Source organism: Bos javanicus, chromosome 3, assembly GCF_032452875.1.
Source record: "Bos javanicus breed banteng chromosome 3, ARS-OSU_banteng_1.0, whole genome shotgun sequence".
Taxonomy (NCBI): Eukaryota; Metazoa; Chordata; class Mammalia; order Artiodactyla; family Bovidae; genus Bos; species Bos javanicus.
The window spans coordinates 7,516,573-7,537,354 of NC_083870.1; the positions used below are offsets into that span (position 1 = coordinate 7,516,573).

General features: G+C 45.7%; 1 protein-coding gene across 4 annotated transcripts in view; it reads left to right on the forward strand.

Annotated features, from left to right (window-relative positions):
- Positions 1-3,925: 3,925 nt before the first annotated feature.
- OLFML2B (olfactomedin like 2B) overlaps positions 3,926-20,782 on the forward strand; it is a 49,311-nt gene continuing 32,454 nt past the window's right edge. For 2 of the 4 annotated variants that reach the window (XM_061400227.1, XM_061400231.1), the window contains exons 1-3: positions 3,926-4,612; positions 7,049-7,312; positions 10,092-10,199. In XM_061400227.1, the coding sequence (XP_061256211.1) occupies positions 4,439-4,612; positions 7,049-7,312; positions 10,092-10,199 (546 nt within the window). In that variant the 5' untranslated portion in view covers positions 3,926-4,438. The remainder of the gene's footprint in view (positions 4,613-7,048; positions 7,313-10,091; positions 10,200-20,782) is intronic. The other 2 variants (XM_061400251.1, XM_061400241.1) reach the window with 2 other exon arrangements.

Here is a 20,782-nt window from a genome sequence, read left to right on the forward strand (position 1 = left end):
ATACTTAGCCAACATTCAACACTTCTTTTAATTGAATTTTCAAACTATATTTTATAGTTGCTTACTTCCATCTAGTTTTGAAAAAAGATTTGATAGCTTTAATATTCTCTGTGTGATATTTCCACAAGTCCAGATAACTAGAATCTTGAATTTTTGCCTATAAACTGGGTTTTAAAAAACTATTAAGTTATATTAATACTCTGAAGTCTTTATAACCTAAAAGATATTCAGTTCAGTTTAGTTCAGTTTGCAACCCCATGGACTGCAGCACACCAGGCTTCCCTGTTCACTACCAGGACGGAGCCTGCTCAAACTCGTGTGCATCGAGTCGGTGATGCCATCGAAACATCTCATCCTCTGTCATTCCCTTCTCCTGCTTTCAATCTTTCCCAGCATCAGGGGCTTTTCCAGCTAGTCAGTTCTCACATCACACGGCCAAGGAGCTTCAGCTTCAGCATCAGACCTTATTTCTTTTAGGATTGACTGGTTTGATTTCCTTGCAGTCCAAGGGACTCTTAAGAATCTCCTCCAACACCACAGTTCAAAAGCATCAGTTCTTCGGCGCTCAGCTTTCTTTATGGTTCAACTCGCACATCCATACAAGACTACGGGAAAACCCATAGTTTTGACTAGACGCATCTTCATCAGCAAAGTAATGTCTCTGCTTTTTAATATGCTGTCTAGGTTGGTCATAGCTCTTCTTCCAAGGAGCAAGTGCCTTTTAATTTCACGGCTGCAGTCACCATCTGCAGTAATTTTGGAGCCCATGTCACTATTTTCATTGTTGCCATCTATTTGCCATGAAGTGATTAATGGGACTGGATGCCATGATCTTCATTTTTTTAATTTTGAGTTTTAAGCCAGCTTTTTCACTCTCCTTTTTCACTGTTATCAAGAGGCTCTTTAGTTTCTCTTCTGTTTCTGCCATAGGGTGGTGTTATTTGCATATCTGAGGTTATTGATATTTCTCCCAGCAATCTTGATTCCAGCTTGTGCTTCATTCAGCCCAGCGTTTCTCATGATGTACTCTGCATATAAGTTAAATAAGCAGGGTGACAGTATACAGCCTTGACGTACTCCTTACCCAGTTTGGAACCAGTCCATTGTTCTATGTGTGGTTTTAACTGTTGCTTCTTGACCTGCATTCAGATTTCTCAGGAGGCAGGTCAGGTGGTCTGGTAGGCCCATCTCTTTAAGAATTTTCCACACTTTGTTGTGATGCACACAGTCAAAGGCTTTGGCATAGTCAATGAAGCAGAAGTAGATGTTTTTCTGGAAATCTTTTGCTTTTCCTGTGATTCATTTGGATGTTTGGACATTGGCAATTTGATCTCTGGTTCCTCTGCCTTTTCTAAATCCAGCTTGAACATCTGGAAGTTCTTGCTTCATGTACATCTAGAAGTTCAAGGCTTCGGTTGAAGCCTTGCTTGGAAAATGTTGAGCATGACTTTGCTGGCACGTGAAATGAGTGCAATTGTGCGGTAGTTTGAACATTCTTTGGCATTGACTTTCTTTGGGACTGGAATGAAAACTGACCTTTTCCTGTCCTGTGGTCCCTGCTGAGTTTTCCAAATTTGCTGGCATATTGAATGCAGCACTTTCACAGCATTATCTTTTAGGATTTGAAATAGCTCAACTGGAAATCCATCACCTCCACTAGCTTTGTTCATAGTGATACATGATGCTTCCTACGGCCCACTTGACTTCACACTCCAGGATGTCCTGCTCTAGGTGAGTGATCACACCATCGTGGTTATCTGGGTTATTAAGATCTTTTTTTTTGTATAGTTCTTCTGTGTATTCTTGCCACCTCTTCTTAATATTGTTTGCTTCTGTTAGGTCCATACTGTTTCTGCCCTTTATTGTACCCATCTTTGCATGAAATGTTCCCTTGGTATCTCTAATTTTCTTAAAGAGATCTCTAGTCTTTCCCATTCTATAGTTTTCCTCTATTTCTTTGCATTGATCACTGAGGAAGGCTTTCTTACCTCCTTGCTATTCTTTGGAACTCTGCATTCAAATGGGTCTATCTTTCTTTTTCTCCTTTGCCTTTAGCTTCTCTTCTTTTCACAGCTATTTGTAAGGCCTCCTCAGCAACCATGTTGCCTTTTTGCATTTCTTTTTCTTGGGGATGGTCTTGATCACTGCTTCCTGTACCATGTCATGAACCTCCATCCATAGTTTTTCAGGCACTCTGTCTATCAGATCTAATCCCTTGAATCTATTTGTCACTTCTACTGTATAATTATAAGGCATTTGATTTAGGTCATACCTGAATGATCTAGTGGTTTTCCCCAGTTTTTCAGTTTAAGTCTGAATTTTGCAATAAGGAGTTCATGATCTGAGCCACAGTCAGCTTATTTTTGCTGATCTTCCCCATCTTTGGCTGCAAAGAATATAATCAATCTGATTTCAGCACTGACCATCTGGTGATGTCCATGTGCAGAGTCTTCTCTTGTGCTGTTAGAAGATGATGTTTGTTATGACCAGTGTGTTCTCTTGGCAAAACTCTGTGCTTCTCTCAACCAGCATCGTTTATATGAGCTGAAATCTCATAGTTTATTATTTAGATTATGAGGACCCTTTTTCCTTACTATAAAGGCACAGTGTTTGAATTTCCCAAAGATGCGTGACACTTTTCACATCTTCTAAAGGGTCTGGCTCTGTTTTGCATTTCCACAGTTGTCTCAGAAGGTGCAGTGCAGTTCCTTTAATTCAGACACTGTTAATCTTCACAGTTGGTTTATAAAACGGAACCTAATTAAGGGATACTGTAGCACAGTTGCACACTGTTGAAGGTGGACATCTTCTAAGAGATCATCCAGTGACAGAGATCCTGACAATTGTCCCAAACCATGAAGACAGTAAGAGTTGTACCCTTGGACAATCAACTGCATCTCCGATAGTAGCTCCCCCCTCCCCCTGGCCCCCACCCACAGACTGTCAGAGATTTACTGAAAAAACTACTCTCTTTGTTTTTAATAATTACACAACTTAGCTATGGTTTTTCCAGTAGTCATGTGTGGATGTGAGAGTTGGACTATAAAGAAAGCTGAGCCCGAAGAATTGATGCTTTTGAACTGTGGTGTTGGAGAAGACTCTTGAGAGTCCCTTGGACTGCAAGGAGATCCAACCAGTCCATCCTAAAGGAAATCATTCCCGGGTATTCATTGACTGATGTTGAAGGTGAAACTCCAATACTTTGGCCACCTAAGGCGAAGAGCTGACTCATTTGAAAAGACCCTGATGCAGGGAAAGATTGAGGGCGGGAGGAGAAGGGGACGACAGAGGATGAGATGGTTGGATGGCATCACCCACTCAACGGATATGGGTTTCAGTAGACTCCGGGAGTTGGTGATGGACAGGGAGGCCTGGCGTGCTGTGGTTCATGCGGTCGCAAAGAGTCGGATACGACTGAGCGACCGAATTGAGCTGAGGACACTCCTGCAGAGAGTTCAATAGTTACCCTCTGGGTGGAGGTATTACCAGGTTCTAAAGCTGTGGCAGGCGAGCAAACGACCAGTGGCGCCAAGTTCAAAGCTGCCAAGAGTCTTTCCAGAGTCGTCCGGGAAAAGAAACATCCAAGAGCAAATGTTCCTTCCGTCCTCCAGGTGCAATAAAAGGAGGGTGTTGAGGATCCATCTATACTGGCTCGCGCTTGGAGAGAGCTCTTGGTGCCTACCTGCCAACCCACAGGAAACTCGCTCCTCTCGGAGAGAACGGGCACAAGGAATCCCCGAACTTCAAGGACCCGGCTCAGGGTAACTTCTCTCCCATTTGCGGTCAGATGAAAGAGGCGCCCTTCCGACGTCACCCCTGGAGGGCGTGAGCAGCAGCTGAGGTCGAGTCGGGGGCGGGGTCGGCTGGTCTCCCCGCCGCCCGAGCCCAGGGCGCTTCCCGGTCCTCCTCCTCCTCCGCGCGGTAACTGGCTGCATCCCCGCGGCCCGGCACAATAGAGGCTCCGCCCTCCCTCCGCGCCAGCGCTGCGCGGCGCCCTGGCCCAGCAGCTCTCGGCACCGCCGCCGCTGCCGGCCCCGCACTCCCACAGGGCCCGGGTGCGCCCCCAGGCTTCCCGCCGCCCGCCCCGGCGCGCAGCGCCCCGCTCGCATCCGCCCGGACCCGCTCCTTCCACCTGAGCCCTCTCCAGAGGACGACGCGCTCGCCTTGCCACCTCCACCTTCCTTGTCACCTCCTTCTGCCCTGCGCCCCACTGTCTACCGGCTGATCGCGTCGGGAAGGAGATGACCAGGGTCTCTGGGGTGCACATTCCTGCCCCGCCCGGCCGCACCCAGCTCTAGAGCAGTCACTTTGGGGCTCCAGCCAAGACACCCTCTCGCCTCACTCCTTGCTGAGATACCCGCGCCCCTGCCCCACCACCCTCCGCACCGGACCCCAGCCATTCTTCCAAGGGGCCGAGCTCCCTCTTGTCGCCTTCCTCATGGCCAAGTCTTTGCTGCTAGTTCTCTGCTTCGCTCTGGTTACGACTCTGGGCTGGGGGTACAGCGCTCCCCCCACCGGGACGACCGAGCCCCCAGATGTGCAGACGGTGGCACCCACAGAGGATGAGACTCTGCAAAACGAAGCAGACAACCAGGAGAACGTGTTATCTCAGGTAGGCTGCGAGTCCCATGCCCACTCCTTTGGCCCCAGTGATGGCAAGAGCCTTAAGACGGTCCCCGCTGAAGCGTTTGGAGGCAGCTGTTTGTCCCTCCATTACCGAAGGGGAGGGCTTTTGCTTTTCATTTATCAGAACATTTTCTTAACTGAAGAGACATGGGTCCTCCTCTCAAAGTCATAGGGTCTTTCAAGGTTACAGAATCAGGAAAAAGGAGAGGAGAAGGAAGGGGAGACACGTCACAACTCCCTGAGAAGAAAGAAAAAATATCAAAACCTTTTGGTTCAAGGGTTGTGGAAAGTATGGCCATCTCTTGTCTGTGTGGCTGTTCGTCAGAACTGGAATGTGAATACAGGCGGGCGTGTTGGACCGAGGCAGGTGGTGTAACCCATGGGGAGATATTTCATGACCCTGAGTGAGACCCCCAGGGAGGAGAGAGAGCACCAACAAATGTGATGAACATGAGGTGAGCCCCACACGGAGGCACTGATGATAAGTGCCCCCTCACACTGGGGAGATAAGAGGGAAATGCAGATCCACTCAGGTCTGGCAGATGGTGTCAGAGCGGGGAGTGACAGCGGGTAGGAACCGGATCTGTAACACACCCTTTTACAAAAAGCTTTCACTTGTTTAATTTGCCTCAATCCTCACGCGTGCTTACTACCGCTCTACAGATAAGGACCGTAAGGCTTGAAACAGTAAAGGGCCCTAGAGATGGGCAGAGCCAGGTCCTCTGACCGTCTGCAGCCCTGATCTCATGACAGTAAAGAACAGTTCTCTCTAGACTGTTTATTTCACGCTTTCCAGGACCGGCCTGATGACTGTGTGTTGGGTGTCACCTTAATCCTAAGGAGGCGGGATGGCTGAAAAAGGATCCCTATAGTGCTGCCTGTGCCTCTACTAAGCCCTTGGACTGGGGTCCTTGACTCCTTCCTGTAGAAAGAATGATCGGCTCCACTTTGGCATTTATCAAACATTAGTCACCTCACCCTTCCTTTAAGAATTATGCTAATATATGCCCTATACTCATCCATAACCTCGCACTGACCCCTAAATCAAAAAGACTTAAAAATCCATCATACTGGGGCTCTGGAGGACCATCAACAAAAACTTTCCTGAAACTTGAGCCTCCTGAAAGGAAGGAATTCGCCCAGAGTCTCTGAGTAGGGCTATATAGGAATCTAAGCAGAGTTTCAGAGAGCAGACAGTTATGATTTTCCATCAGCCCATAAAGACCGGCCACTTAAGTCATCTTGAACTACAACTCTGTCTTCCACTGATCCATTCTGCCTTTGACAACAGTCCTAACACAAATATTAGTATTAGAAGAAACCCAACCTTTGCAAGAAAAACATTACAAGACTTCTTTCCCCCAACTGCATCCCAGGAACATATCCACTCCAACAAGCCCAGAGCTTGCCTGCCAGGGTCATTAGTCAAAGGAAGGGAACCATTCCCTGTGCCCACAGAGGGAGCCATGACCTTGGGGATATAGGATGTCTTGCAGAGGAGCTGGGGAGGAGCCTTGTCCCCAGCAAGTGCCTAGGATTGTGGTTCCAGCAAGCCTGCCCTTGCGTGTTTTCCTGCCTGGGCAAGCACTCAGAAGGAAATGTTTAGCGCTGTGGAGGCAGTAAGTGCTGCCAGTTTGCTTTCCTGGCTTTGGCCTGGGGTTTGGGTGCAGAAGCTATTCTAGGAGCCAAATGAACCGTTGGGCTGAGTAAACCTACTGACATCTGCATCTGTCTCTCTCCTCCCAGTTTCTTTTTTCCAAATCTAACTCATCCTTTGAGGCCACATCAGATACCACTTCCTTCTAGAAGCCACGCTCTGTGGCCTTCTGTTTGAGCTCCCACTGGACTCCCACATCCGGGGTACTTACCACTCCCTGCTTGGGGTGATCATAACTTATAGACCTCTTGCACAGGAAGCTCTCGAGAGCAGGCTCTCTGACCCATTCATCGCTTTACCTCTCATAGCACCAAGCTCAGTCCCAAGGTGGCACTCAGTAAATGGAGAATGAATGAAGGGGAACAGAAGCCAGCAGTCTTGAAATTGGAACGCCAGTTTTCCAATCCCTCCGCCATCCTTTCTCCTTTCCCTTTTCAGTCTAAATCTGGATTCTAGCTAAGGCAAGTACTATTGGAAGAATGATGGAGCTTATTTGTTTTTTTCCTTTAAGTGATAAAAGACTAAGGCTCCCTGAGACACGCACTCCTTTCCAAAATAAGTAAAGAGAGCTGAACTCAGAGTGCCTTCCAGGAAATGCTAGAGTTAGCAAATTGTGTTGCGATGACCCCTTCAACTCTGCACCAGAGTTAGCGGAGATCTCTGGCTAGCAGGACATCTGACAAAGTGAATGTAGAGCCTTTTTCAGGACCCTGATGGATGCTGGTGTTTGCACAGCCCAAACCTGGTCTCTCTGTCTTTGTCCAGTTGCTGGGAGACTATGACAAAGTCAAGGCCGTGTCTGAGGGCTCGGACTGTCAGTGCAAGTGTGTGGTGCGGCCCCTGGGCCGAGATGCCTGCCAGCGGGTCAACGCGGGGACCTCCCGGAAGGAAGACTTCTACACAGTGGAGACCATCACCTCGGGCCCCTCCTGCAAGTGCGCCTGTGTTGCACCTCCATCCGCCCTCAATCCCTGCGAGGGAGACTTCAGGCTCCAGAAGCTTCGGGAGGCAGACAGCCGGGACTTGAAGGTAGGACCTGGTGGAAGGTGATGCCTGGGTGAGAGGGTGCCTTCGGGACCCTTGAGTCTGACAAGGCTTTTGCTGGGGATCAAGGCCTTGGAGTAAGTGGGCCCTGTTTTAGCCTTTAAAGGAGGTCAGGCTCCAAGCCTCAGAGTGTTGTGTGTGGATCCGGAGCTGAGGAATTGACAGACTGGTCATTTGCAACTCTAATGTCTGAGGGTGATGCCTAGAGCAAAGTATGTCTCCCTCTCTTTGGGAGCCAAGGAGGCCGGGCCTGGGAACAGCTGCCAGACCCAGCTGGCCAAAAGAACTCAGCGTTCTTCTCCAGGAAAGTTACTGCCATGATTTACTGTCAGCACAGCAAGCACCCCAGAGACACACAGAGAGCAGTGAGCCTTTAGCCCTCAGTGCAAGAGCTGGGTGACCCAGGGAAGAAGAGGCCTGGGGCCTGCCCAGGTCCGGTCAGCAAACTGCAATCCTATAGAGACACAGACCTGGAGAACAAGTGTACAGATACCAAGGGGAAAGACGGAGGTGGGGGGAATTGGGAGATTGGGATTGGCACATACATACTACTGATACTGTATATAAAATATATAACTAATGAGAATATACTATATAGCACAGGGAACTCTACTTAATTCTCTATGGTGACCTGAAGGGCTTCCCTAGTGGCTTAGATGGTAAAGAATCTGCCTGCAGTGCAGGAGACCCAAGTTCAGTCCCTGGGTCAGGAAGATCCCCTGGAGGAGGGCATGGCAACCCACTCCAGTATTCTTGCCTGGAGAATTTCATGGACAGAGGAGCCTGGCAGGCTATAGTCCATGGGGTTGCAAAGAGTCAGACACGAATGGGTGACCTGAATGGAAAGAAAATCCAAAAAGGAGACGATATATGAATATCTGACATGACTTAGCAACTGAACAACAGCAATAATATGTACATGTGTGGCTGATTCATTTTGCTGTACAGTCAAAATTAACACAACATTGTAAAGCAATGATACTCACAATTGGAATCCTATAATCCTGGACCACAGGGTGGGGAAACTCAGGCCCTATCTGGGGCAGCCGCATAGGTTAGCTGAGGCCTTCATCTGATCCCCACTTTCCCCTCTTCATCTGTAGTGTGGGCTCATGGGATAAGCTTGATTTGGAGTCAGACTTGGGTTCAAATCATTGCTAGTGCTTGCTGCATGGTGATATACAAGTTATTCAACTGGCCTGACCTCAGTCTCCTTGAATTAAAAAGTAGGAAGAATAACATCTACCTTTGAGGGTTTTGAGCATAGATGAGATGACAACTATTGAGTATGTGGCACAATGACTGACATAGAGTTGGGGCTCCATAGACACATTCCAGTAATGAATGACCATGCAAAGTGCTACTGCTATGCCAGAAGCTGGCGCACACTTGGTAACTGGTCGTCACTGATATTCCTTTAAGCAGAGTTGGGCTTCATCCCACCCCAGTGCTCTTGCCTGGAAAATCCCTTGGACGGAGGAGCCTGGTAGGCTGCAGTCCATGGGGTTGCTAGGAGTTGGATGCGACTGAGCAAGTTCACTTTCACTTTTCACTTTCATGCATTGGAGAAGGAAATGGCAACCCACTCCATGTTCTTGCTGGAGAATCCCAGGGACGGGGGAGCCTGGTGGGCTGCCATCTATGGGGTCGCACAGAGTCGGACACGACTGAAGCCACTTAGCAGTAGCAGCAGCAGGGTTTACCAGTAAAATGAGTGTCCCTGAATTCAGCCATGTCACTTAGAGCTGCAACTCTGCTGTGAAACAATTTCTGAACCAAAGGCACAATCACTCAGTTATAGGATTGGACTCTTGGGGGGTTCTGAAACAATAGCAGGCAAAATTTTAGGAATCAGAGAATCGTCACAGTGCATACTCACTGGCTGCCCTTCCGTGGCTCTCACCCAGGCTTCAGCTATCTTCCTCTGATGCAGAGGAAGGAGATCTTTGAAACATGAGCGCTTCACACACGGAGTTCTTATCTGATAGAAAGGCTGTGGGGCACAAGCATGTGCCCCATCCCTATCTTCCAGGGATAGTCCTTGGCAGGGAGGCTCACTTTAAGCATCTCTCGTCAGCTTCCTATGCCTAAACTTTGCATGACCTGGATGTCACCAGCACCTCAGCCATCTTTCTCCCACCGGCTCTGTACTGGCAGGGAGGACAGTGTCGAAAAAATTGAGACAGCTGGGTACCCCATGACAACTTGCCACCTTAAAGGTGGGCCACTGGGTCTCTTTTACCTCCCAGGGGCAGTTTTGCTTTTAGTGCTAAGGTAAAGCTTGCTGGTGTCTTCCAGGGACTTCAGCAGACAATGCATGTAAGTATTTCAGAAGCATATCCTCAAGGCACGGATGTTAATAAGCCACTTTGTTGAGTGTTTATATATCACTTGTTATGGGCCAAGATATCATGGGGAATCGAGGATGAAGATGACATAGCACTGCTTTCAAGGAGCTCACAGTCTAGTAGGAAAGACAGACATGCATCCAACTGATAGACTTAATAAAGGAAGTATAAACAGTTTGGTGAAGCTATTCAGACCTCAGTTGACTTGTAGGAGTCTCCTATCTTCTTAGCCATGTACTCCAGTAGACAGAACACACCTGCACCATTGGATCTGCCTATCCACCCGCACAAGTGCGTTTCTGAGGGGCCTCGCAATTCCTGGCTAGTGGTGTCCCTGTCCAGCCTCCGACGTGGAGCCATCTCCCTCTAGGTCCGTCTGCACCAGCCTTGGACTGATGCCTGCCCTTGTTCCGTAGCTCTCCACCATTATAGACATGCTGGAAGGAGCTTTCTACGGCTTGGATCTCCTGAAGCTGCATTCAGTTACCACCAAACTGGTGGGGCGAGTGGACAAGCTGGAGGAGGTAAGGAAGAGTCTAGATTTCTATATCTTTCTCTTGATCAAACCTCAAAGTGTATTAAAGTCAACCAAAGCCTTGTTTTCAGAAAGCACGTACCCTGGTTATATTTAACTCATTATTCTTTGGAAAGAAAAAAATATACATAAAACACTCATCAAAATCATGCCAAATTGTTGGTGATAAAAAGAAATACGTTCTTTTTTCCATATATAAGAACCACTAAACAATGTATATCTATTTTCCCTTGACTTCGAGGGAACTCAGAGCTGAATAAAATGTAAAAAGTACAATAAGCATCTTACTTCGTATTTTAAGGTGGAGTCACCTCTATTCTGGGTATATGGTTATTAATTTCCTTTCTTAAAGAAACTATTCTGGTGCATGTCTCTGTGTGTGTCAGAGAGGAGGAGCAGTAATCCATCTCAAATCCATTTTAGAAAAAAAAGACATAAAATGTTTACTAATAAATAATACCCCTTATTGGAAACCATTCAGGCTGCTCACTTCCAGGAAAAGTAGACTAGTAATGTAATGTCCATAGACAGAGATGCATTTGTATGAGTGAGTTCTAAAGAGGTGCACAGCTGGAGCTATGGTTTTCACAGCTGATGGGAGATTGAAGTCGTAAACAGTAATGTTGACATTGATTTGTTGTTGTAATGCTTCAACATGTAAATAAGCAATCATGTAATTATCAGAAAAGGAATGACCATCGTTCAGCCTGATTGATGAGAAGTTCATTGACTGGCATCCAGTCCTTGAATGAATTCTTGAAGCAGTGGCTCAAAGAGCTGCTACTTCAAGTAAAAAACTATTTAATTTTTAGAATGTTAACGTAAGATAAATTTAATAATGAGATGACTGTAAATATATTATTATTCCTCATGAAAAAGTGGGCGTTTGGGGGTCTCTTGTGGAGAAGCTGAGGTTCCCTGATGGGTGATTAGTTGAGATAGCAGATGTAGAAGGAGGTGTATATAAGGCTCTTCAAGGGGGCAGAAAGAGCCACTGGACCAGGACTCAGGACGGTGAATTGCTCTTTGTTTGCCGTTCCCACGCAGCCATATCTCACTTTTTCCATCTGTAAAGTGGGAAACGTCTGCTGCCTACTTTGTGTGTTTCCTGAGGGGATAAAGTTGAACTAACCATTTCATAAATACTTTGAAATGGTTAAAAAAACAAAGCACTCAGGTTATGACCAATGAGAGAGTAGGGGCAAATATCCCTCTGTTGCTTTGCCAGGAGAACTGGGACAAGGATGATGAAATGTTATGGTTTCAAGGATTGATTTCAGCACACTCCTTATACTCCTAAAATGTTCCCAGAAAGAGAACACCACATACAGATGGCCAACAAACACATGAAAAGATGCTCAAGATCACTGATTATTAGAGAAATGCAAATCAAAACTACAATGAGGTATCACCTCATCCCCAACAGAATGACCATCATCAAAAAAATCTACAAACAATAAATGCTGGAGAGAATGTGGAGAAAAGGAAACCCTCCTGTACTGTTGATGGGAATGTAGACTGATGCAGCCACTGTGGAGAGCAATATGGAGATTCCCTAAAAACCTAGGAATAACACTACCGTATGACCCAGCAAGCCCACTACTGGGCATGTACCCTGAGAAAACCATAATTCAAAAAGACACATGTATCCCAATGTTCATTTCTATTGAACATTTACAATAGTCAGGACATGGAAGCAACCTCAATGTTCATTGATGGATGACTGGATAAAGAAATTGTGGTACATGTATACAATGGAATATTACTCAGCCATAAAAATAAACAAATTTGAGTCAGTTCTAATGAGGTGGATGAAACTAGAGCCTATTATACAGAGTGAAATAAATCAGAAAGAGAAAAACAAGTATTCGATATTAATGCATATATATGGAATATAGAAAAACGGTACAGATGAGCCTATTTGCAGGGCAGGGATAGAGACACAGAGGTAAAGGACAGATGTGAACACGTGGGAGAAGGAGAAGGTGGGACGAATCGAGAGTGTAGCATTGACAAACATACACTACCAGGTGTCAGAAGAGTCCGAAACGCAGGGCTTGGATGCAATCTCTGAAACAACAGAATGACATCTGTTCATTTCCAAGGCAAACCATTCAATATCACGGTAATCCAAGTCTATGCCCCGACCAGTAACACTGAAGAAGCTGATTTGAATGGTTCTCTGAAGACCTACAAGACCTTTTAGAACTAACACCCAAAAAAGATGTCCTTTCCATTATAGGGGACTGGAATGCAAAAGTAGGAAATCAAGAAACACCTGGAGTAACAGGCAAATTTGGTCTTGGAATACAGAATGAAGAAGGGCAAAGGCTAATAGAGTTCTGCCAAGAGAACGCACTGGTCATAGCAAACACCCTCTTCCAACAACACAAGAGAAGACTCTACACATGGACATCACCAGATGGCCAATACTGAAATCAGATTGATTCTATTCTTTGCAGCCAAAGATGGAGAAACTCTATACAGTCAGCAAAAACAAGAACGGGAGCTGACTGTGGCTCAGATCATGAACTCCTTATTGCCAAATTCAGACTTAAATTGAGAAAGAAGGGAAAACAACCAGACCATTCAGATATGACCTAAATCAAATGCCTTATGATTATACAGTGGAAGTAAGAAATAGATTTCAAGGGATTAGATCTGATAGACAGAGTGCCTGATGAACTATGGATGGAGGTTTGTGACATTGTACAGGAGACAGGGATCAAGACCATCCCCAAGAAAAAGAAATGCAAAAAAACAAAATGGCTGTTTGAGGAGGCCTTAGAAATACCTGTGAAAAGAAGGGAAGTGAAAAGCAAAGGAGAAAAGGAAAGATATACCCATTTGAATGCAGAGTTCCAAAGAATAGCAAGGAGAGATAAGAAAGCCTTCCTCAGCTATAAAGCAAAGAAATAGAGGAAAACAATAGAATGGGAAAGACTAGAGATCTCTTCAAGGAAATTAGAGATACCAAGGGAACATTTCATGCAAAGATGGGCTCAATAAAGGACAGAAATGGTATGGACCTAACAGACGCAGAAGATATTAAGAAGAGGTGGCAAGAATACACAGAACTGTACAAAAAAGATCTTTACCACCCAGATAAGCATGATGGTGTGGTCACTCACCTAGAGCCAGACATCCTGGAATGTGAAGTCAAGTGGGCCTTAGAAAGCATCACTACGAACAAAGCTAGTGGAGGTGATGGAATTCCAGTGGAGCTATTTCAAGTCCTAAATGATGATGCTGTGAAAGTGCTGCACTCAATATGTCAGCAAATTTGGAAAACTCAGCAGTGGCCACAGGACTAGAAAAGGTCAGTTTTCATTCCAATCCTAAAGAAAGGCAATGCCAAAGAATGCTCAAACTACCGCACAATTGCACTCATCTCACACACTCGTAAAGTAATGCTCAAAATTCTCCAAGCCAGGCTTCAGCAATATGTGAACTATGAACTTCCAGAACCAGTTCAAGCTGGTTTTAGAAAAGGCAGAGGAACCAGAGATCAAATTGCCAACATTTGCTGGATCATCACAAAAGCAAGAGAGTTCCAGAAAAACATCTATTTCTGCTTTATTGACTATGCCAAAGGCTTTGACTGTGTGGATCACAATAAACTGGAAAGTTCTGAAAGAGATGGGAATACCAGACCATCTAATCTGCCTCTTGAGAAATCTGTATTCAGGTCAGAAAGTGACGGTTAGAACTGGACATGGAACAACAGACTGGTTCCAAATAGGAAAAGGACCATGTCAAGGCTGTATATGGTCACCCTACTTATTTAACTTATATGCAGAGTACATCATGAGAAACGCTGGGCTGGAAGAAGCACAAGCTGGAATCAAGATTGCTGGGAAAAATATCAATAACCTCAGATATGCAGATGATGCCACCCTTATGGCAGAAAGTGAAGAACTAAAGAGTCTCTTGATGAAAATGAAAGAGGAGAGTGAAAAAGTTGGCGTAAAGCTCAACATTCAGAAAACTAAGATCATGGCATCTGGTCCTGTCACTTCATGGCAAATAGATGGGGAAACAGTGGAAACAGTGGCTGACTTTATTTTGGGGGGCTCCAAAATCACTGCAGATGGTGATTGCAGCCATGAAATTAAGATGCTTGCTTCTTGGAAGGGAAGTTATGACTAACCTAGACATCATATTAAAAAGCAGAGACATTACTTTGCCAACAAAGGTCCATCTAGTCAAGGCTATGGTTTTTCCAGGAGTCATGTATAGATGTGAGAGTTGGACTATAAAGAAAGCTGAGCGCAGAAGAATTGGTGCTTTTGAACTGTGGTGTTGGAAAAGACTCTTGAGAGTCCCTTGGACTGCAAGGAGATCCAACCAGTCCATTCTGAAGGAGATAAGTCCTGGGTGTTCATTGGAAGGACTGATGTTGAAGCTGAAACTCCAAATCTTTGGCCACCTGATGCGAAGAGTTGACTCATTGGAAAAGACCCTGATGCTGGGAAAGATTAATGGCAGGAGGAGAAGGGGACGACAGATGAGATGGTTGGATGGCATCACCAACTCAATGGACACGGGTTTGGGTGGACTCTTGGAGTTGGTGGTGGACAGGGAGGCCTGACGTGCTGCGGTTCATGGAGTCGCAAAGAGTCAGACACGACTGAGTGGCTGAACTGAACTGAACTGATGTGTAAAACAGATAACTGATGGGAAGCTGCTGTATGACACAGGGAGCTTCAGCCAGTACTCTGTGATGACCTAGAGGAGTAGGGTGGGGATCGGGGAGGAGGCACGAGAGGGAAGGTATACATGTATACTTATGGCTGCTTCATGTTGCTGTATGGCAGAAACCAACATAACATCGTAAAGCAATTATCCTCCAATTTAAAATTTTTTTAAAGATAGAGAACACCAGAGCCTTCTCAACTACCCGTAGCCTTAACTCCCTCAGGGCTGGGATGAAGTGCTGTCTGAACGTGGCCGTTTGCTCTGGGAGGGTTGGTAGGTCCATAGTCACTTCAGTTGTGAGGTCTAATGAGTGGGGTCAGGGTACTGGAGCCCAAACTTGGAGGCAGGCCAAGGTGGCCAATAGGATCTTGGCAGTTTACTCTTATCACCCCACTCCTCCTGGAGGGGCTCCCGAAGAGAATCAGGCTACTTGGCTTCTTGAGTCTTTCCTTCCCTGATAGTAATAGCTAGACTGATGGGATTGGGAATGGTCAACAGCATCCTACTACCTACGGACTTCATGCAGGCCTGGGATTCTTCCTCCCTTTTAGAACCAGCTTCTGCTTCTTTCAAATGGGTTCAAAAGGAATTAGACCACGATCCAACTGGACCTTCAAAGTTGAAAAGTACCTCCCTTTCCCTTGGCCCCTAGAACCATCCAAATGTGCAGGAACATCAGTAACAGCCTCCTCTTCTGCTTTTACCTGACCTTGGCAGCCACATGTTTTTCATTCTCTCTGGAGAACACAGCCTGGGAAAGGTGGCTGTGGGGGTAGAACACAGTGCTCATGAGGCCAAGGTCAGGCACTCAGCCTCTGAGAAGGCCAGTGCGCTGAGCTTTGTTGAAGGGCTATAATCTGTTTCCAGCCTTGTCTAGCAGCTGAGCCCTCTCTGCTGGCAAAGGAGGGGGCTGGGGGTGAATTTGGTGCAATGCTGCTACCCAGCAGCATCTATCTTCTGAACAGTCAGTCACTGGGTTTTCGCCAAAACTAACCATAGTTACATTGATGAGAGCTATGTCTTTTTCAGAACTATGGAATGTTTAGTAGCAAGAACTGGAACCTTTGTAATCATCATCATCATCCCTTATATTTGTATAGCGTTAGTGGTTTTACTTAGTGGCTTCTCCAGGGGCTCAGTGGTAAAGGATCTGCCTGCAATGCAGGAACAATGCAGGAGACATGGGTTCAATCCCTGGGTCAGGAAGATCCCCTGGAGGAGGGCATGGCAACCCACTCCAGTGTTCTTGCCTGGAGAATCCCGTGGACAGTGGAACCTGGTGAGCTATAGTCCATGGGGTCACAAAGAGTTGGACACGACTGAAGTGACTTAGCAGCAGCAGTAGTTTTAAAGCATTCCATTTATATTTAGTTTCTTTGTTCCTATGAGCTGGACAAGACATGAGACCAAAGGAAATTAAATGGCTTTCCTACAGACACAGTGCTGGGAAAGAATAGGCTGGAGCTCAGGTCATCTGGTTCCTTGTCCAGGCTCTTTCTAATAAACCTTATAAGTGTCTTCAAATCATTGCTAGTTGCCCTGGGAGCGTCAGTTTTTCCTAACCAGAACTTATAGCAATAGTCCTTCCAAGGGAATTTCTAGGCAAAACCATGGCCATATCCCATAAATCTTGTTAAATAGGATTAAATTTGAGTTAGGGAAGGTCTCATCCAGTGAAAGTTTCCCCAACAGGCAGCCCAAGATGACGAGGTGCTTTGGTGTGACAGTGAATAATGATGGGCCTGGGCCTTGGGCCCACAGACCAGAGTCTCTTGTCTTTGGGTCTGGCCACTCGTCTCCTGGCTCTTGCTGGCCAACTCCGTCTGCAGTCTGTGCACATTGAAAAGGCAGAATGCTGGGTAAATGGAAAAAACACTCCGTCTCCAGCCTGACTCTGCAGGAGGAATGGAATTGAACCTCTGCTCCTGGCCTTTGGATATTCTTGAATCCCAAGGAGAGTTCTTTGGAGGTCAGACCAGACAAAAGGGGTCAAATGGAGGGGCATTTTGCCCAGAGTAAGATCAGAACTTGGCAGAAGAAGCAGGCACATACACATGTGTGCATCCACCTCGGCTCTGTAGCAGGATTTAAGAATGGAAACTCCATTTGCAGATGAAAGAGGAAGGAAGGAGAGAGAAATGGAATCTGAACTGTTGAGAATCTCACCTCCTGGTAAAGTGAGCTCTGGGAGCTCTGCTTGGTGGAGTGATTTTGGTTGAGCTTGTGTTTTAAATGGTGAAAAATAGCACATGCATAGAAAAGTGCATAAACAATGAATGTACAGCTTAGCAAATCATTATAAAGCGAATACCCGTGCAACCACCACCCAGCTCAAGAAACAGAGCAATGCTAACACCCTAAAAGCTCCCCACATGCCCTCTTCCCACTTATTAGGTTGGTGCAAATGTAATTACGGTTTTGGACCGTGAATTTTAAATCATTTTAACTAGGCTCAAACACAGCTTTATTAATCAAAAATAGGAGCCATTACAATCAACACATTTTTACCAATGAGAAATGTTTTATTCCTGTAGCATAAAAATCCATGCCTTGGGATTCAGCAAACTCTTGGAAAGCATTTTCTGCATCCTGCTGCCTTGGAAACATTTTCCTTGCAAAAAGTTGTCAAGATGCTTGAAAAAGCAGTAGTGGGTTGGCAAGAGGTCAGGTGAATATGGTGGATGTGGCAAAACTTGGTAGCCCAATTCATTCAACTTTGAAGCGTTGGTTGTACGATGTGTGGTCAGGCGTTGTCGTGGAGAAGAATTGGGCCCTTTCTGCTGACTGATGCAGGCTGCAGGCATTGCAGTTTTCGCTGCATCTCATCGATCTGCTGAGCGTACTTTTCAGATGGAATGGTTTCACCAGGATTCAGAAAGTTGTAGTGGATCAGACTGTCAGCAGACAACCAGTGACCGTGACCTTTCTTGGTGCAAGTTTGGCTTTGGGAAGTGCTTTGGAGCTTCTCAGCCCAACCACTGAGCCAGTTATCATATAAAATCCACTTTCTGTCACATGTCACAATCCAATTGAGAAATAGTTTGTTGTTGTTGCATAGAATAAGAGAAGAGAGCACTTCAAAATGATGATTTTTAAAAATTTCTGGACAGCTCATGAGGCACCCACTTACTGAGCTTTCTCACCTTTGCAGTTTGTTTCAAATGCCAAACTACTGTAGATGGTTGACGTTGAGTTCTTTGCCAACTTCTCATGTAGTTGTAAGAGGATTAGGTTCAATGATGGCTCTGAGTTGTCGTTGTCAACTTCTTACATCCAGCCACTGTGCTCCTCAGCTTCAAGGCTCTCAACTCTTGCAAAACTTCTTGCATTGTATACCGCTGCACTGTATGTTCATTAGCAGCTCCTGGACTAGAGGCGTGGTTGATGGTGCAAGATGTCTTGCCGCTTTACAACCCATTTTTGAACTCAAATAAGAAAATTGCTCAAATTTGCTTTCTAACTTCATTTCCATGCTGCTGCTGGTGATGCTAAGTCACTTCAGTCGTGTCCGACTCTGTGCGACCCCATAGATGGCAGCCCACCAGGCTCCCCCGTTCCTGGGATTCTCCAGGCAAGAACACTGGAGTGGGTTGCCATTTCCTTCTCCAATGCATGAAAGTGAAAAGTGAAAGTGAAATTGCTGTCATGTCCGACTCTTAGCGACCCCGTGGACTGCAGCCTACCGGGCTCCTCTGTCCATGGGATTTTCCAGGCAAGAGTACTGGAGTGGGGTGCCATCGCCTTCTCTGAACTTCATTTCCATAGTCTAAGGTAAATATAAAATGGCGAGTAATGTCATAAGCAAAAAAAAAGATAAAGCAAGAAATGCACATTAAAATGAGGTATAACATGACCACATTTATTTAGAATATATTCCAATATCAAATGGTAAATTTCAACAATGCAAAACCTCAGTTTTTTTTACCCCAGCCTAATACATCCCATCCCTGAAAGGAACCTCTATCCTTAACTTTGTTAATCATCTTCCTCGCTTTTCTTTACAGTTTCATCACCTAAAGATACATCCCTAAACACAATAGTTCTGTTTGTTAACTTTAAATACATAGAATCCTACAGAAGTATGTGTGTATGTGTGTTAGGTTTCTTTCATTCAACTTAAAGATTTTATGTCAATTCTGTGGCTTGTAGTTCATTCAGTTTTATTCCTGTGTAGTATTCTAGTGTGAGATTATACCACAATTTGCTGATCTTGCCTACTGGTGGTGAATATGGGGGTTATTTTTAGTTTTGTGATTCATAGTAGCCCCAGGAGTGCCCGTCTAAAAGCCCGTCCCCCACACACATACGTTTCTTTATGATATGTAAGTGGGAATGAGACCACTGGGCTGTTATGCTTATCACGTTTTAAGGGGTACGATTGGCCTTCCGCGTCCACATGTTTTGCATCAGTAGATTCAACGCACTGTGGCCAAAATATTGGAGCTTCAGCATCTGTCCTTCCAATGAATAAAATGATGTAGTAGTTGCATAAACCCACAGACATCTTACCATATACTTTAATTCATCTCTAGATTACTCACAATGCCTAATACAATGCAAATGTTATGTATGTGTGGCAAACTCAATGTTTGTTTTTTGGAGCTTTCTGGAATTTTGCGGGGAATATTTATGATCCACCTGATGCAAAGAGCTGATGGAAAAGACCCTGGGATTCTGGGAAAGATTAAAGGCAGGAGGAAAAGGGGGTGACAGGGTGAGATGGTTGGATGGCATCATAAACTCAATTGACAAGAGTTTGAGCAAACTCCAGGAGATAGTGAAGGACAGAGAAGCCTGGTGTGCTTCAGTCCATGGGGTCAAGAAGAGTCTGACACAGCTGAGCGACTGAACAACACCATTTTGTATAAAGGACTTGAATGGATTCTCTTATCTGTTCTCGGGGGTCCTAGAACTAATTTCCTGCAGATACCAAGGGACAACTCTATTGCCATACTGTTCTCCCCAGTGACACCTCTAGCAGGCTGTGAATACTCCATACACATTTTTACCGAAAGTTGGTATTGACAGACTTTCTAATTTTTATATATTTGGAGCATGTATCTTAGTATAACCATTTCATTGTGTTTCAAAAACTTACGCTTCAAAACATCTTTCCTATTCACGTAGTGGAGGCCTGAAACCGCATGGGCATTCCTCTAGAACTGGTCCAAGTAAAAGGAACATCTAAGGTGGTCAGTGGTCCAAGAACCTTCAGTGTGGTAGATCCAGACTGACCCTTTTTTGAAAATGGCTGGAAAAGGGAAGGGGATGCACGAAGTAGCGGTATGTATTGGAGTTGAGGTGGGTGTAGGCACAAATATGGAGAAGGCGATGGCACCCCACTCCAGTACTCTTGTCTGGAAAATCCCGTGGACGGAGGAGCCTGGTGGGCTGCAGTTCATGGGGTCGCACAGAGTCGGACACGACTGAAGTGACTTAGTAGCAGCAGCAGCAGCAGCAGCAGGCACAAATATGGGCTTCCCAGGTGGCACTAGTGGTAAAGAACCCGCCTGCCGATGCATAAGACGTAAGAGATGTGGGTTCAATCCCTGGGTGGGAAGAGCCCCTGGAGAAGGGAATGGCAACCCACTCCAATATTATTGCCTGGAGAATCCCATGGACAGAGGAACCTGGCAGGCTACAGTCCATAGCATCGCAAAGAGTCGGACATTGCCGAGCGACTAAGCACAGCACAGGCGCAGAGTAGAAGTGCCAGGAGAGATAGGAATTAGAAGTCTAGAAGGAAAATCTGTAGCCTCTAAAGGCAAAGGCAGAACCTATTCATTGCATGACTCTTTTCACTCCAGGGCACAGATTCAGCCCAGAAGACTTTTGCTCTGAGTGCACTCAGAGATACAAAGACCTGTAGGCTGC